This window comes from Otolemur garnettii, unplaced genomic scaffold (genome assembly GCF_000181295.1).
Source record: "Otolemur garnettii isolate 467f Iridium unplaced genomic scaffold, OtoGar3 scaffold00042, whole genome shotgun sequence".
NCBI lineage: Eukaryota > Metazoa > Chordata > Mammalia > Primates > Galagidae > Otolemur > Otolemur garnettii.
The window spans coordinates 5,767,119-5,786,632 of record NW_003852437.1 but is presented as its reverse complement, the minus strand read 5'-3'; the positions used below and the strand labels follow the sequence as shown (position 1 = coordinate 5,786,632).

At 37.9% G+C, this 19,514-nt stretch overlaps 1 protein-coding gene across 2 annotated transcripts in view; it reads left to right on the top strand.

Annotated features, from left to right (window-relative positions):
- The window catches only part of AIG1 (androgen induced 1), a 257,786-nt gene that overhangs the window by 92,182 nt on the left and 146,090 nt on the right, over nt 1–19,514 (top strand). For both annotated transcript variants that reach the window (XM_012805465.2, XM_023513487.1), the window contains exon 3: nt 4,723–4,824. In XM_012805465.2, coding sequence (XP_012660919.1) covers nt 4,723–4,824 — 102 coding nt within the window. The remainder of the gene's footprint in view (nt 1–4,722; nt 4,825–19,514) is intronic.

Here is a 19,514-nt window from a genome sequence, read left to right as displayed (position 1 = left end):
ATTATACCAATCTTGTACAAGATCTTTCAGAAAATACGAGAGGAAACACTTTCTAACTCATTTTTTTGAGGACAGCATTATTGTGTTACCAAAATTAGAAGAAGACATTATGAGAAAAGAAAATTACAGACAGTATACCTTATGAATAAAGATTATAAAAGTTTATTAAATATCAGCACATCAAATCTAGAAATACATATACTTATAGATTATAATACTCAACATATGTTTGTTATCTTCTATCTCTTGTACTTACCGAAGTCAGACAAAACTTGAATTTAGTACAGCATTTTCCTTTCTTAAAATATGTACACAGTATAGGTTTTGGGAAACCTCGGTGTATAAAAATCATAATACATGATGACCAGGAATGGAAGATTAGTGTGACATTCAAAATCGATTGATATAATTCACCATATTAATAGAGTAAAAGGGGAAATATCTCAAGATATGCAGCAAAACTATCTGAAAATGTTCACCATTCATTTATTGTAAAAATAAGTCTCCTATGTAAGTTAAGAATAGAAGAGATATTCAGCTTGATACAGGGTGGCTAGTCAAACTTAAATGGTGAAAGACTGAATATTTTCCCTAAGATAGAGAAGAAGATAAAGGGGATCCCTCCTAATCACTTCTATTCAACATATTGCTGAAAGTCCTAGGTATTGCAGTAAAAAAAAGTAAAAGGCATACAAATTGTGTAAGTGTAAAAATAGAAACTAATTTCACAAATAGCTAGTATAACCATTAATACTAAGCTAATTTAGCAAAGACATAAGATACAATGTCAGTGTTAAAAATTCAGGGTTTTTTTTAATAAACTAGCAACAGTGTAAAAAATGTAATACTACTACAATAGCATCACAAAACATAAAATACTTAGGGATAGATTCAATGAAATATGTGCAATATTTGTACATTGAAAGCCTATAAACTTTGCTGAGAGAAATTTAAACAAGACCCAAATAAATAGAGATCCATATAAATTATGTTCATGGGTTGGAAGACTTGATATTGTTAACATGTCAGTTCTCTCCAAATAGTCACAGTGAGAATTCTGGCAGGATATATGTAGAAATTAATAAGCTAACATTCTAAAATTTATTTTTATTTTTTATTTTTTATTTTTTGAGGCAGAGCCTCAAGCTATCCCCCTGGGTAGAGTGCCGTGGATTCACAGCTCACAGCAACCTCCAACTCCTGGGCTCAAGCGAGTCTCCTGCCTCAGCCTCCCAAGTAGCTGGGACCACAGGCGCCCGCCACAATGCCCGGCTATTTTTTGGTTGCAGCTGTCATTGTTGTTTGGCGAGTCTGGGCTGGATTCGAACCCGCCACCTTAGGTGTATGTGGCTGGTGCCTTAGCCACTTGAGCCACAGGCGCCGAGCCACATTCTAAAATTTAAATGGAAATGCAAAGAACTTAAAATAGTTAAAAACAATCTTGGAAAGGAAGAACCGAGTGGAGTAAGCAGAATTCTGGAGTGGCTCCAAGACCCCTGGCTGCACCAGCCCCCAGCCCATATCATCCCCTCCCCTTGAGTGTAACAGAGACCTGTGAATATGATGGGGGTAAATTCTTGTCATTCAGTTAGGTTGCATGTATATGGTGAAGGTGAAGAAATTTCCACCAGTGGCTCCATCTGGGACAGTACTGCCATGATGCCTGGCCGGCAGTGGTCTCTGGTGTTGAGGCATAGGATCAGCCCTAATTGCATGTGTGTCACTTAGAATTGTCAAATCTATGCAGAAAAAAAGAAAAAAGTGAAAACAGAAAGGGCTATCTTAAATTGTGTCCCCTTTATGTCACCAGTAGCTTTACGTGTGATACCTCTTATAGTTCATTGGCAACCACCTCTTTCCAGACACCAGCTTAGAAATAGTGATCAGTCACTTAAAGATATTCTTCCTGATCTCATAGCATCCCTCACTTCAGACCTTCAGTCTGTTCCAATTACCTAATCCATGGTGCTAAGAAGCCCTCCATGATCCTCTTTTCCTCCCTGTTGTTCTGATTTAGAACCTCTTTGTGGAGATTCATGAACATCCTGGTTGGTTCTACTACAGAGTCATGCTATTAGACCTCAGTTGGACCCTCCCAATCCATGACAGTTCTTTTTATAAGTATTTATTGACATCTCAAATCCATTCTGTGCTCTGCCCTATTTCCAGTTGTCAACACATGTGCTTGCGTCCCATTTTAAAGAAGGGAGGAATGCTTCATCAGTGTTCATAATCCTTTTTCCTTTCTTCTGGGAATCAGAATGAGTCATTCCCTGCCTTCCCATCTCCATTTACTCTGACTTCCAGCCACTCACAATATTGCCCAGCTCTCCTGTTTTCTAGAGTCCCGTGTACCCTCCCCATCTCTGTCATGCGGCAGGCCTCCTTCTCCTTCCCCTGTGCTGCTGTCATTGAAAAGACGCCTTCTCTTCCACTGCTTCTGCCCCTACCTGCCTTCATCTCTAGCAATCTAGACTTTCACCAACCCACCAAATTTACCAATTGGAAGGTCATTCAAGGAAAAAAGAATAATATGCTTTTTACTATTCAACATATACCTATATATATGAAAGAAAAATAATGGTTTTGATTCCTTAGCACATCTTCCCTTTGCCAAATAAGACTAAAACAAATGAATTGTAGATTCTGCTTATATTGTCACCCAAACAAGTGAGATCAAAATTAATGGAGGTATAGTGAGGTTCCATTTATGATGTGTGAAGCCTTCCATAAAAACAAATGTTATTAAAGTCAGTGAAAAGAAAACCTGGCTCTATTTGTTGAATGGAAAAATGCAGTAATCTATGTTCCAGAATGCTTTAGGGCTGGGGGTTAATAATATAATAAAGATTTAAAGTGACTATCAAATATGTACCTTATCAATGCCATTACCATGGATAATCAGTACAGTTGAAGTCTGAACTGGAAGGAATAGCCCCCAAATGTGGATAACTTAAAAATTATTCATTGTACTTAGAAATTTATGATAGTTATCTTTAAGCTAATAATAGATTTCCCCCCCCTTTTCATCTTGTGTATTTATAAACTGAAAGTGAAAATGGTTGACTTGAAAGAAAGATGAGTAAGTGGGATCCCAATGTGGTATGAAAAGTTCATGTGTAATCAATCTATAGATGCCTATTTTAATTATCATTTGTGATGTTTTAAAAAACAATAAATGCTTCTAACATGCTATATTTTAAGGGTGAATTTTTTTTTCTGGCCAATATTCCCAATGAATAAATGACATTGAAACCCTTCTGATTACTAGCCTTGAGCTACCAGCCTTGTTTTGTAAAAAGTAGCATTAAAATATTTACTATTTTTATTAATGAAATATGGGAGCATAGATGACTTACATCTATAAAAACTGAAACAAAATTTTTTTTAAATGTTCATGCTGTATTTTTCATTCCATAGCAGTTTTTATTTTGAGACATTATAGAGATTTGGAATCCTTTCTCTAGGATGATTCCCTTCTTCATACTACCTTTTAATTTAATTGAAAATTTTTCTTTATCGTTTAAAAATATTTCACTTATGGTCTTCCATGAACACTTCATGCCATATGCTTTTCCCCAGTGTATCTTTGAAAGAGATTCCTAGATTTCCTAGACAAGATTTTTATTATAAGGAGATTGAAAGGCAAATAGTTATAATTTCTGCTAATTATAACTAAATTCCCCACCATAATGATTGCATCATTTTAGATTCTTCTTACCAATAAAGGCTAATAGAGCTGATTTTCCTATAGGCACCTTGATAGAGTATGGTGTCAAACTTTTGGATCTCTGCCAATCTCATCCGTGTAGTTTTAATTGCATTATTTTATTATAAGATCGAGCACGTTTTTGTGTTTGTGATGTCTTTCTTTATATGATTTGTCCTTTTTTCTTTTTTTCTTTCAAAATATTAATGAGGTACATTATTCGACACTTGGAAAAGCATAACACTTTTTCTTTTAAGTTCGATGAGAAAAGTTAAGACTGTGGGCCATTCATTCTTTATTTTATTTGAACTTTTCTCACCCTGAGTTCGAAGAATGGTAAAATAATAGAGTCCTCTACTCTCCTTTGAGGATTATGCTGCTAATGTGCCAAAACAGGACTCTGGAACCCATATGAACTTCTAAGATATTCCAAGAGAATCTGCCTTCAATCTCCATATACCCTGTCTCCCAGTACCATTAACATCCTTGCTTAGGCTGTATACATGCATACATTTGCTGGAAATGTGACTTTTCGCATTTTACAGCAGGAGTTACAGAGCTATTAGTGGTGAAATGGAAACTCGAGAATGTGGAGATTAATTTAAACCACATTGTGGGTTCAAGGAAAAGGGACACACTCTGTATGAGTTTCTCCAATGTGCGCTAACCCTGAAGTGGGGAATGAGAGCCGAGAAAACCACCAGTGAACTTTTAAACCCTCTCGAGAGGAATCAAACCAGCACAATTAGCCCTGAATTGGAGCTGTTCTTGATGACAGGCCTCTACCCTTTCCCTGACAAACAGCTCCCTTTGGCAGAGAGAGTAGAATCAGAAGATGGAAGAGAAAGGAGCACCTTAGCTATTGCCAGTAGAAGCTGGAACTCTTTCCAGTTGTTAACTGGTTTACTGATCTGCCTTTCATCACAGACTCCAAATTCTGTAAACAATAAATAACCAACAAACTGTATGCTGTGGATAGTTAATGAACTTAAAAGATTTCTTTTCCCTTCCAGTTCGTCGTGGCGGTGTTCTGGATCATTTACGCCTATGACAGAGAAATGATATACCCGAAGTTGCTTGATAACTTTATCCCAGGGTGGCTGAATCACGGAATGGTGAGTGTACTCATACGAATGGCTTCCTTTCATTTAAAAAAAAAAAAAATCTTTTAAAGGACTGTTTTCTAACTTAGATTTTCCATAGAATCTACCTAAATAGCTGTGACAGCTTGGAAGAGTGTAATGAGAAATAGATTCTTCCTATAGAATCGAGTCATGATTCAAACACGTAGCAGGTGAATCCACCATATATTAAGAGGTGGCAGTGGTGTTAGATAATACTCCTGGCTTATTCTGGGAAAATTTAATTTCTGTGCCATTAGAAGGCTTGTCCTTGGAACCGAAGGATGGATTCCCACCTACACGACCGTCAGCACTCTGCACCATCTCCACCTCATGTCAGTGGAATTGCTTTGGAAATAACTACTGTGCTTGGACAGTTTCCCCCAAATGAGCAGTAAGGCTGTTATTTTCCCTCAGAGAGCTGTTGCAGACATGTGGAGGTGTCTCTAGCCATGGAATTGTCTTGTCAGGTTCTGCCCAATCTCGGGGGTTTGCCTGCAGCTACAAGGCTTTTTCTTCCTCTCAGCCTAATTCTTTCTGATGCTTAGCCATGGTCTTACCTTCACTAGTTTCGAGTCAAATACTTTGTCACATCACTTTGCAAGATTTGAGAGTGCATTTTCTGCAGAGAAACCTTCCCTTCCGGAGCCTGGAATTGAGCACTGTGTTGTTATTAACTAAGAAGCATGCATTTTGGTTACAGCGATTTTTAGAATATGTCCCAGGGTATTCCTGGTGAAAAGGGCAACCCATCACAGAAATTATAGGGGAGTGAAGAGCTGGAAATCCAAAATAACAGTTTCCCTTCTGCCCCCAATTTTGATTTATTTTGAGAAAAATGCACTAACAAATAAACATTACTGTACTGAGGGGGTTTGATTAATCCTTTCTTAAGCCAACTCATCAAAAGTGGCACATCTCCGAGAAATGGAATCTTGTTTGAGTTCAATTAGAGCTACAGTGTTGAGTGATTAGCAGGGCGTCTCTGGTCTAGTTTCAAACACATCCGCTGGGTCTTGCCTCTTAGCCATCTAAAAGGCCTGACATGGCTACGCTGCCCTTCTCCAACTCCGTACTTTTCTTTTATGTGAAAACTCCAAGGCATAACTCCATGCCATTGCAATTTTCTGCCCCCAGTGCCCTTCTCCTTCTTTTCTGGCAGACTCCTGCTCATTCTGCTAGCTTAGTTCCTGTCTTCTTTAAGAAGCCTTTCCTAACACCCCAAGCAAAATTAGCTATCCCATTATTTGTGCTTGACACTGATTTTGCATCTCTCCCGTGCACATCTGAATCTCCACGAAAACTTAAGCTTCTAGTGAAAAATAACAGCTTTTGAATCCTGAGCACCCTGCCCAGTTGCCGGGAATATATTAATACTAGGATCAATACATATTTATTAGACTGATGAATGCATGCAGTACAGCCAATTTCCACAAGTCTTTGTCAGTCGGCACTAATTGCTACTATTTTTGAGAATATACGGTGTGCCAGGCACTTTGTAGTGATTATATCATTTAATTTTCACAATGGCATTATGAACAAAGAATTAGTTCATTTGCAGATGAAGAAATCGAGGTTTTATAATTTTCCCTAAATCATTTAACTTCGGGTGGGCAGAGGTAGAATCTGAAACCAGACCTATCTGGCCTCAAATATAATACGTTGTCCTTCTTCTAGCTTATGTTTTATCTGAACAGGGAAAGCATTAATTGATTCTTGATAGAAATAGTAACTTTCTATGGTTTTTACAATGGTCTGTCAAGAAAATGCAGGAGAAACAGCTTCTTAGTTTCAGAATTTGTAGCAGTCTGAGAAAAACCAGTTGGTAATTAGGTAGGTATTTTAAGAAAAAGAATTCACAGCATGCATGATCCCCCAGAGCAAAGTTTTAAATGGAGATGGGCTTTGCAAATTCTCACTTCAGACTTTTAGCCAAAAAACATTGTCACGTGTTCAGTGAGGGGCAGGCTTGGCTTTGTTCACAAAGCAGGCATATTCCTCAACAAATCGTAGTCATCTTTTGTGACATTACCTCCACATATGAGGAATAGTAACACCTCGATAACTTTCATGAGGTGTCCAAGCTACATGAGGTAAACAGTTGCTGTCTCCAGTGGAATGTGAGATATTGTTAGTTACCTTGTTCTGACATTAGGAGGGCGTTAGCTGAGAACACATCATTGCATCATGTGCTATAGAAAACAAGTCCTGGATTTTTGGCCTCTTATTAACAGACCTAAACTGCACAATAATACCTTCAGGCCAGGGGATGAGTCACAACCTTTGTAGATCCTTGTTCTAAATTTTTTATGTTTTGAACAAATAAATGGTTTGTTAATTTTTTGTGTAGCCATTAGAACCTTGACTTGACTTTTTAAATTTTCCCTTAACTCACTTTGATGAGTTTGCCTCTTACTCTTGGAGGCAAACGCTATTTAGAAACACAAAGAAGAACTGATGGACAAAAATATTTAGGGAAGAGAAAAGATAAATTAGCTAATTTGTCAAATCCTCTGAGATAATATGAACTCAGTAGATTCTTTCACAGTGAATTTTTTTCCTGGTGGAGATGAATGACCACGTCTTTGCTTTTCTTCAGTTCCAATCGTTGGTTCCAGGATTACTGAAAAAAAAATTGCTCATGGTGGCAGAGGAATCTTTTATGATGTTAAACAATTTATGTGACTCTAATTTTGTACATGTGTGACTATAGATATGACATGCATAAAGCATTATCTGGATTCTGTACATTGGCAATAAAATATGAGTATTAAATGCTGGAATCCTGAATAATTTTATTTTCATAAAAATCTATGTGTAAGATTGGCGAAATTTCAAATCAATATTTTCAGCTTTGTTTAAATTGTAATTAAATGTCTCATACTTATTATAATTTGTATACATGTTTAACTCTAATAAATAATTGGAAACATTTAATTTTAAAATAGCCTTTGTAAATATATAAAAATAATTCAATTACAATTTTTTGCACTAATTTTAATGCATATATTTTGATTAAAACATTCAAATTGTGTACATTTAGATTATAGTTACATTTTATTTTCAATTTATCTTTTAGGTTATAACTCTCAGAGCTCAAATTTTATAGAATTTTTTATTATAATGCCATATTTAGTGATTTTGTGAGATGAAGGCATAAAAATTTTAAATTCATGGAATATTTTTCTTAATATTTATTAAATATTTTAATATTCATATTTACAGGTTACAATATCTTTATTTTGCTGCTCATCCAATCACATATTTTTCTGTTTTGTTTTTTGAAAATATATCTGACAATGTAGGAGACAAGGACATATTTTATTTAGTACTTTATTATTTTAATTTGTAATTTTTCTTCTTTTTAGAATTTATCAGTTGAAGTTTTAAATAGGTAACACATACATATCCTATAAAATTTAAAGGTGTTTCCCTGTTATATTTGTATACTAGCTATTTAGTTCTTTCTTTCTTTTAAAAAAATTAGTTATAACTGACATAATAATTTTACATATTTATGGGTATAGAGTAATATTTTGAAATGTACACAATATTTAATGATCAAATCAGGATAATTAGCAGATTTATTATCTCAAATATTTATAATTTCTTTGTCTTAGGAACATTCAAAATCCTTTCTTCTTGCTGTCTGAAATTACACAATAAATTATTGTTGACTATATTTGCACCACGATGCTGTGGAAAACTAGAACCTACTCCTCCTATGTAGCTACCATTTTGTATCCATTAATCAGCTCCTTCATACTCTGCACTCCTCCCTGCTCCTGCCAACCTTAATAACTACAGGTCCCCCCGCTCCCTCCATGAGCCCATCTTTTCCAGCTCTCACATACAAGTGAGAACTTTTGATCTTTATCTTTCTGGGCTGACCTATTTTACTTAACATAATGTTCTCCAGGCTCATCCATGTTGCTGCAAAAGATGGGATTTCATTCTTTTTATGGCTGAATAATATTCCATCCTGTGTACATAGACCACATTTCTTTAACTGTTCTTCTGTTGATGATTAGGTAGATTCCACATCTTGACTATTGTGAATAGTGCTACAGTAAACATGGAGGCTGCAGGTGTCTTTTCCATTTCCATAATGGATGTACTAACTTATATTCCCACCAACAGTGTCTAAGAGTTCCTTTTTCTCTGCATCTTCGACATTGTTATTTTTTGTCTTTTTCATCATAGCCATTCTAATTGGGATGAGATTATCTCTCATTGTGGTTTTGATTTACATTTCCCTGATGATGAGTGATGTTGAGCTTTGTTCATATACTTTTTGCCCATTTGTATGTCTTCTTTAAAGTTCTTTTGTTTTTGTTTTTGTTTTTTTGCAGTTTTTGGCTGGGGCTCGGTTTGACCCACCACCTCTGATGTATGGGGCAGGTGCTCTACTCCTTTGAGCCACAGGCACTACCCCATTTGTATATCTTCTTTTAAGAAATATCTATTCAAATTCCTTACCTATCTTTTAATCATATTATTGGGTTTCTTTTATTTTCTGTTGGTTGAGTTACTTGTATACTCATCTTGTCAGATGAATAGTTTATAAATATGTCTCCTATTCTATAGGTTGTTCCCTCTTTGATTGTTTCCTTTTCTGTCCAGAAGCTTTTTAGTTTGATACACTCCTATATGTCTATTTTTGCTGTTGTTGCTTATGCTTCTGAAGTCTTACCCATAAAATCTTTGCTCAGATTAATGTCCTGATGCATTTCCTGTATTTTTTTGTCTAGTAGTTTCTTACATTTAAGTCTTTAATTCTGAGTTGACTTTGCTTATGAATTCTTTACCTAGGCCAGTGTCAGAAGAGTTTTTCCTAGGTTTTCTCCTAGTATTTTTATAGTTTCAGGTCTTAACATTTTAGTCTTTAATCCATCTTAAGTTAATTTTTGTGTAGAGTGAGAGGTAGAGGTCCAGTTTCATTTTTCTGCATGTGGCTATTCAATTTTCCCAGCACCATTCATTGAATAGGGCATCCTTTTCCCAGTGTGTGCCTTTGTTGATTTTGACAAAGATTGGTTGGCTGATCTTTCCCTGCAGCTTTATTTCTTAGTCCTGTATTCTGTTCCATTGATCTATGTCTCTGTTTTTATGCCAGTAACATGCTGTTTTGGTTATTATAGCCTTGTAGTATAATTTGAAGGTAATGTGATGCTTCCAGCTTTGTTCTCTTGGTTTAGGATGGCTTTGGCTATTTGGGATCTTCTTTAGTTTCATGTGAATTTAGGATTTTTTTTTCTAATTCTGTGAAAAATGGCATGGGATTTTTAACAAGCATTGCATTAAATTCTGTAGATTGGTTTGGGGTGTATGGTTACTTTATCAATATCAATTCTTCTAATCCATGAGTGTGGGATGTTTTTTAATTTGTTTTTGTCATCTTTTATCAATGTTTTCTAGTTTTCCTTGTAGAGATCTTTTACTTCTTGGTTAAATATATTCTTTGGGTTTTTTTTTTTTTATTGTAAATGGGATTAATTTCTTGACTTGATTCTCAGCTTGATTATTATTGAGGTATGGAGATGCTTCTGATTTTTGTACACTAATTTTACATCCTGAGACTTTAGTGAATGCATTTACCAAATCTAGGAGTCTTTTGGAGGTGTCTTGAGGGTTTTCTAGGTACAAGATCATACTATTAGCAAACAGATAATTTGACTTCCTTTTTTCCAATTTGGATGGCTTTTATTTCTTTCTTTTGTCTGATAGCTCTCCTAAGAATTCCTCACTGGTTTGTTTGAATGTCACTAGGTCACAGACCTAGTGGAGGAGGCAAGAAGGGGAACTTGTAGTAAGGACCAGTCATATGTACCTGGTCAAACTAAAATAATTCCATGAGAGAATGTATCCTCTTCTTACATGCAGAATCACCATCATTATTTGGACTGTGCAATATAATTTGGAGAGATGCAATATAATTTTAGGAATCTAGAGCTTAGGATGACAGAACTAAGATGTAGTTTATATCTTGGCACCGTTTTAAAAAGCATCATCAACTCAGTTTGAAATTTACAGCATTCAACTGCCCAGCACAAAATGTAGTCAGAAAACAGGAAGAATAAAACTGATCTGAAATTCACAAGGCTTTCATTTTGATTTATACTAAAGTTGCAGAAGTAAGACTAAAGGAAAGCATCGTAGCTCTTTCTTTCTATTGCCTACCTCTTTTTCTCTCACCAAACAGTCCAAGAATTTATTTGAAGAAGGGAAGAGGAAAGGGGTAAATAAATGAGTTAAAACAGTCACACAGCCTTGTTGTTTAACTACTAGGTTATCCCCAGACTCCATGAAAATAGAAAAAAAGAAGAAGAATTTTAATTTATTACAATTTAGGATAAAAACATATGACATAAAGCACATTTCAACAGAACCAGTTCAATATCCAAAATCAAAATTGTTCTTTCCTTGTCACCTGTTTATGTTCCTATTCCCAGGAACTCAAACAGCACATGACACCCTTTATCCATTCACTAAATGTTGATTAAAAGAATGCTCATGCATTTGCTTTTGAAACTTGGAAGAATGTCCCGTTTACATTTACATCCTTCTGTCTCCTTTCTGTCCTCCATCCACTGATGATTAGACAAGAGAAACAGAGGTAATATCAGCAAAGGAATTAGAATTTCCAGACTGTAATGAGGATGGCTATGGATAGTTGTAGGAGGGAGAGTTCTACACGGCCTGTGAGTATGGGGCTGGATTTTGATTGATTCAATTTAGCAAACATTTATTGAAAGCCTATACTATGCAAAGTACCTCCAAAAGATATTGTGGGTTTACAGGATGAGAAAAACACAGATTGCATCCACGTGCAGTTTTAAAGGCTAGAAATTGTCTGTATGAGATGGAGGAAGATAAGTAGGGAAACAGTTTCACAAGTCAGCATCGTAGTCCCCAAAGGACTTTTTGCACTGTGACAAAGGAAAACACTATAGTTATTCTGGCCTGTTTCTTGGTTGCGAAAAAATAGAACCATGGACCTTTCCCTTCTATTGATTATAATTTTCAAGGATTGTCAGTGGGGTAAATAAATGCACATTACAAGTAATAAATAAATAAATATTTGAACTCCAGGAAGATTACAGACTTTAGTGATGCTATTCCAGGATAAACCAAGAGTGAGACAGTGTCTCTGCTTATTGAAGACATCATAATGAATGTTTATAAAGCACTCTGAGAATGCAACATACTGCAGAAGGTTAGGATATTATTACTATTACCACAGATCTTCAAGAAGACAGGGTCTTGATATTCTTATAATCACAGCAGGAGTTGTTTATTCCCTGTGTAATTTATGAGGAGAAAAAAATAGCAAACCCTACCCTCTTCATGCTTGGCTTGTCAGTTGTTCTTGTTTTATGTAACTGATCCTCAAGAGAACCTTCATTTAGGCTACTATTCATGCTGTCAATATTATTTTGACATTTGATAATTATTAAAGGCTTTGTACTGTCTTTCCCAGAAGAGAAGGCACTAAATGCTACTTGGGTGATCATTGGGTTTGCAGGAACTCAGATTTGACATCATTCTTTTGGTGGATAGCATGGCTTATGGAATGCTTCCAGTTCTGGGCTACACAGATTGTGCATTTCATTACTCACAGAGTCTCTGCCACCCTGATATTAGATGTTTGGTAAAGTAAACTATTGGTTGAAAGGAGACTATGGTAAACTATGAAAATATATAATGTTTCATGTGTATTTTTAAGTACATGTGAGCTTTCTGAGAATCTAGAAATTTTCAAAAATTGGAAAAGAGGTCAGGAATTTCTTAGAAACCTCTTTCTATGACTCTCCAATGGACCTCTCCCCAAAGATAAGTAAGACCTCAAAGACCAGGCTCAAGGAGAGTTACATTGACAATGAGGATACTTTCGGAATTGCTGCATAACTATTTTCACATGTAAGCTTTTTCTTATCAAATTTTATGGACCATGACATCTTCTCCCATTGTGAATTTTCATTTGCAGTCATTAGTTCTACCAGGCCCAATTCTCCTACTTGGGATTATGCAGATTTAAATTTTGACAATGAAGATTTGATTATTCTGTCTAATCAGTCAAAAATATTAAGGTATTTTAATTTTAGTTCTTACCAATTATGTATTTTTATTTATTTCAACCAAAGTATTGTAAACCAGAAAAAAAATATTATTTTAAAATTGATGTGTCTATAAATTGTGAACAACTTTCGTGAAGAAGAAAAACAAAACTGGAAAGAGAAAGGGGAGGTAGGGAGTGGCCAGGATGGGGCTGCCCAAAAGGTGGGAAAAGGTGGGAGAGAAGAGAAAAAAAGAAGAGTGATGTCATGGTGAAGAGATGAGAGATGGCCACAGAATAGAGGCAAAGTACGGAGTTGGGAAAGCACGAGACCAGAGGAGAAAGGGAGTTTTAAAATGTTCTAGAATAAAAGAGGCACAATGACAAAGTCAAACCATTCACTTTATTCTCTACTTCCTCTGTGGTAGGAGATTTCAGGTTAATGTATTTTTCTCTTTACTGCCTGGCACATGCCTGGCATATTATAGGTTCTCAATTACCACTTGATGAGTCAATAGGTGTTAGTAGATCAAGTTGGCTTCCTTGCTGTGTTCCTTGAATACCCCAGGCTCCCTTCTCTTCTTAGAATGTGTCTCTAGATATCTGCTTGGCTCCCTCCTTCACCCACTCCCTTCTCCTTTTCAATCAGGCTGGCCCTGAGCAGGGTAGCTGAGAACTGCATCTGCATCTTTAACTGCTGTCCTGCCCCCACCCAGCACTGATCATCCTTGACATATCATGTGTGTTTGAGTCTATGGTGTATTTACGGTTTATTGTCCAAGTCCACCTGCTAGAACAGCGTTTCCATAAGGGCAGGGGTCTTGGCTTCAGTTGCTGATTCATCCAAACACTTAGAACAATGCCTACACATTGTTGTCAATCAATAGATATTTGTTGCATGAATGAATTGACCTAGTAATATTATCTGTTCATGTTTTCTCTTGTTCTCTTTTTCTCCCACTCTTTCTTTCTTCCCCTTCATGATAGTTGACAGAGAACCACCCCCTTCCTTCCTAACTTGTATTTTACTTCACTGTTTACTCAGCTACACTGCACCAACAACCTACATACTACTCATATTCCTCCAGAAGGTCTTTTTATGTTGTAACTCCTGCCTGAGGAGGCCTGAACTGATGTCCAAAGAACGCACCCTGGAACATCTAAGAGCTCCAAGTCAGCCTGGATCAAATTTACTGAAAAAGCTCTTCTACGTATTGATTATTTTATCTGGGTATTAGTTATTTTCTTTCTAGGGTAATGTAGTTAGATAATGGCTTTTTAAGGCTTTTTCATGCCATCACAAATCCCTTTGTTGAAATAATTTTCCATGCAGGAATGGAATTCAAGGCTAATATTATTATTTGGCTTATACTCTGCCCTTTTTTCTTGCTTTATTTAAAAGATAAACAGGTCCATTTGTTGTGTTAGTTCATTGTAAGGTCTATAAGTTGTATTCAGATATTTTGGGGCCAGTGACACCCTAAGTGTGGTTTACTCAAGTGTTTTTCCTCTAATCCTTAAATCCAAAGATATTTCAAAGTAAACTTAACTCACATGTTTTCCATTCATTTGCCCTTAGGTCTTTGGATTTGGGGAGGAGGTGATGGCAGGCAGGAAGGTAGTGCTCTGGGAACTGGCTTCCTCCTTCACTGCCACAGACAGATCATTCATTAGCCACAGACCTGGTCTTGGCAGACGCCCATACCTATATCCTTTCCAGTTCCCTTATAACTGAAGCTCCAACCTCAACACACACCAGTGTCACTACCAAAGAAAGGAAAGTGGAAAGAAGCTGCATTTTCTGTCATAGAACCCCAGAATCCCAGACTCCTAGGCTTGAGATTCTGAAGACCTTCTGGTCCATATGGCGTGTGATGCTAACTCACCTGAACAGTATCCTGGGTAATTACCTTTCATCCCCTGCTCCAGCCACCCACTGTGGTCGCAGCTGCCAAGGAGTCTCCTGTAGGGAACTGGGGTTTCTGTTCTTTTCTCTGGTCCAGATCTGTCCAGCCCCTTCATCCACGCTGCGGGAGTTAGTAACTTGTCCTCTGTGCTGCCCTCACGTTCCTTCTGAGAGGACCCCCACTCGCCTCTGTAACTTCATTCTGCCCTGTCAGTGGGTCATTCCTGAGTTGGATCTTCCTGGACCAACTACCCATGGAGCATCAGACTCTGCATGGGACACGTGACCTTAAGACAAACCTGCTGAAACTGACCCATTACCTCAACCTCTCCTCTAAATCTCCTTACCTGTCTGTGTTGTCGTTGTCATTGTCATAATGGGAAGATGCATCTAAAGTCTATTCCTTCTACCTTGTCCCCCTTGGTTAGGTGACAGGTCCTATCAACTGTGACTCCAAAGTAGTTCCCAGATCTGCCCCGGTTCTTCTGTCCATCAGCTCTGCTTTAATTCAAGATTTCATCTCGGCTGAGCAGAGGTAACGCTCATCCATCATGTCCCGTACACTGGTTTTCCCCACCAGTCCCTTCTCCACGCTGCTGCCTGGGTGAGCTCTCTCCAGGTCATGGGGATAGCAAGGCCATGTGGATAGTCTCCTCCTCCTCATTTTATGTGCATCATTTTGTATCCCAGTCATGTAGAAAAATGGTCAGCTAAAGAGAAGCCAGGACAAGAGTGTGGCAACTCACTAGAAAATCTTCAATCTAACTTTGTCATTTTTCATCACCAATGGATTCTGAATATGAACAACTGAATTTATCCCAAACTGCCTAGTCTTTTAGTGACTGTGAGGTCCTGGCTAACTTCCCTGAGCCCTTCTCAAGGTGAGCTTATCTAGGAGGTTGTCAGCATTCCCCCCATCTGTGGAATTCTCCCCATTCCGTGTTAGCCACAGACTCACCCACACTTTCAATGGCCCTCCAGATAGCCCTCCAGAGCTGAGTGGACTCCAGGCCCTTGTCTCCCTGTCAGACTCTACCTATCCACGAAGTGTACTCATAGAGGCACAACTCTCCCCAGCTTGGACCTCTTTTGGGGACTCTTCCCCAGTGCACACCCAGTTCTTTCAGGGCAACTACACGGTCTTAGCTTCCTCTGCATTTCCTGCATGGCACATAGTAGGTCTCAAATAATGTCCTCCAAAGAATGAATAAGTAAGTGAATGAATTTCTATCATATATCCTGACTCTCCAAGTCTCATAACACTCTCTAGAAAGGAAATAAGATTATTTTCCCTAAGTGAACCTAACCTATGATCTTAGGCACCCATGATCACTATTTAATTCTCTACATTTCATATGTCAGAGAGCCATTCTAGACCCTTATGCAGTGCTCTTGTCAAACTCATTGGTTTAATAATTTTTAGGATCAACTTTCCCCTTTCAAAGAACAGAACTATGTCTGCTGGCCTCTAAGTGTCCAGCATAATAACTTGTCCAAGCTCTCCCAGCCTGCGAGTGACCAGCTGATCTCTCTGTACCCTCATACTGTCGGGCTCTCCATGGAGCCTTGTACACAACTAGTTTAAGAGATGCCTCTAAACATTCTTGGCATTTTATATTATTTTCCATTTCATTGAAGCAAGATGATTCTTTTCCTATTGTTTTTACCATCTCTCCATCCCTATTCAGAGACTGAGCTTGCATGTAATGATCTAATTAAGATATGTTTTAACCTAGGTGCAAGGATTAGCCCTTACTAGTGGAAATGTTTCTCTTTAATGCCAACCCTTTCATCCTTATCAAATACATTAATACATTGGACCTGGTAATATATCTAATTATCCTGCGACAGCTCTCATGGCTGCTGAGTGTTAGTGAATGTGCCTTTCTAGACCTGACCTGTGCCATCATGTGTGTCTTTTCTGCTCCATTCTGTTTCTCACCCCAGATTAACTACAAAAAAGCTACCCATTTCCATGGGCGGTTCTTCCAATGGACACAGACATTGAGCCACATAGAAAAGGGGACTGAACCCAAGTGACCTCTTGAGTTCTCCCTGGTTTTATTATTCAGTGAAGACAGTTTAGTGTAAAGGATTTAAAAGGTTAGTCAGAATAAAGTTCTCTGTTCATCAGTCTTCTTAAATTTCTCCACTGAGTTTCACGAGTGGGAAACTTACAGTTTGTTGTGGGGCTTCATGAGGTGGACAATGGAACCGCATGGAGAGCATGGTGCCTGCCCCATAGTAGACCCAATCAGCATAAATATAAAATAATAAAATATCAAATAAAATAATAAAGGAAAATAAATCTCCCCAGAGCTGACATTTTTAACTTATTATCATAGAGTAAGTAGCAAGTTATTGTCAATCTCTGTCTGAAGCTTGAAAGGAAAATGCCCTGCTGGGAATCTTCTATTTTTAGCGACACTGAATTTGTAGATGCTCCTAACCTAAAAAATGAATGAAATTTCTTATAGAAAACGGAAGATATTTACCCTTGGACAGGGAATTCAGATCTTTCTGATTTCTGAGCATCTCCCCTCAGTTACACCTATTGGAAAGAGCTTTGCTTGAACTCAGAATGTGACTGCTAATATTCACACATATGGCAAATATGAACTAATCAGGCCACAGCTATTTTGCTGCATTCCATGGTGTCTCATTTATTTGTTTAATTTGCAGCTATAGCAACGAGATTCCACCACTCCAGGCTGTTACACAGCCCTGCAGTATGATCAGCTTGGGTGAAGTTTGGCTCTCAGTGCTGTGCTCAATTGAAGACATATGCACAACCTCACTCACCACATTTTTTAACCTGTTTTTCACACCGGATAGACGTGCAATACTTACATAAAAATATGAAAAGCAGCCTTCTGCAAGGAGAGCAGGCAATTAAAAGATGCTGCGACCTTCTTTGCCACAGCATCACAAAGCTTAAAGTTTTCTTGGCTTGCTTTTCCAATGCCCGGCTGCGTCTGAAGCAGGCCGCCTCTCCACAGAAAGCTTGCTCCAGCAATGACTAAAGGATTGACCTGGTGCCACGCATGCTGCTCTGTAAAAGAAGGGCATTTGGAAATGACCTTGAAACGGAGTTTTGCCAACTTAATGAAATGCAGGCCTTCAAGAAGTGCCATTTCACGAGAGATATGCAGACGGGTAGTTGCAGCATTATCAAAATTCAGCTCCTTCATTTGGGATTGAATTACCCCGGGTTTTTAAGCTACATAAGGAATGTTGCTCACTCTCTATTAGTTGCCTTTTGTGACAGGTTGGAAAAATTAGGTAATGGAGAAAATTGGCATTCCACTGTTGTTTTTCTTAGGTGATTTTTTTCAAACGTTTGCTGAAGGAAAGGGAGATGCTAAAAGGGCACACTGTTAAATTGGTAGATGGGAGTTAAATATGAAGAATGCGCTGAATGAGGATGAAGTTAGTGAACAGAGTAACGATGAGAGGAGGGGATATCTCTCTTCACTTGTAAACTGCTGAACTCAACAGATTCAGGCTCTAAGTGGGGAACCTTTCTTTACCTCAGTATGTGAACGCATAGAGTAAACGGTCCTTGCTGCTTAAACATTAAGTGATGTTGACACCCTTGTTGCTGTATGGTTTTCCATTTTACAGAGTGATTTTTTATGTTGGTGCATCATGTGGCCTGATTGCATTTCACTCGCCGATGAAGTTGGCTGACATGGCAGGATCTGGATCACACGAAGCTGTGCTTTAACCTTGTTTGGAAGTCAGGGTTCACGTGACCTTGAATAGCCCCTTTCAGCTTTCCTTGCTGTGATGTCCTTTCCACAGTTGGGGTGAGGCTGAGACAGTCCAAGTTTATGGGCCAATCAAGCAGAAGAGCATTGGGAAATAAGTCAGATGTTCTCTTAAGCCAGTTCTTAGATTTTTGTACAAAAGGAGATTCGACATTGATTTAAATAAATTAATAAGATCATTCAAGCCCTCGAGAGCTCTGTAAGGAAACTGTAAAAAACCTCTGGCCAATCTTACTGGAGTGAGAGGATATCTCAAAGTGGTTTTGATTTGAGTTTCTCTGATGATTAAGGATGATAAGCATTTTTTTCATGTGTCTGTAGGCCATGCGCCTGTCTTCTTCAGAGAAGTTTCTATTCAAATCCCTTGCCCACAATGAGATGGGACCACTTGTTTTCTCTTCTTTTTTTTTTTTTTTGCTAATATTATTATTTTTTATTAAATCATAACTGTGTACATTAATGCAATCATGGGGTACAATGTGCTGGTTTTACGCACAATCTGAAATGCTTTCATCAAACTGGTCAACACAGCCTTCATGGCATTTTCTTAGTTATTGTGTTAAGACATTTATATTCTACACCTAGTAAATTTCACATGTACTCTTGTAAGATGCACTGTAGGTGTGGTCTCACCAATTACTCTCCCTCCACCAATCCTCCCCCTTGTTCTTTTCTTTTTTTTTTTTTAGAGACAGAGTTGCACTTTGTCACCCTTGGTAGAGTGCCGTGGCATCACAGCTCACACCAACCTCCAGCTCTTGGGCTTGGGTGATTCTCTTGCCTGAGCCTCCTGAGTATAGGCACCCACCACAATGCCTGGCTATTTTTTTGTTGCAGTTTGGCCAGGGCTGGGTTTGAACCTGCCACCCTCAATATATGGGGCCAGTGCCCTACTCACTGAGCCACAGGAGCTGCCCAAATCGCTTGTTCTTTTCTTTTTTTTTTTTTTTTT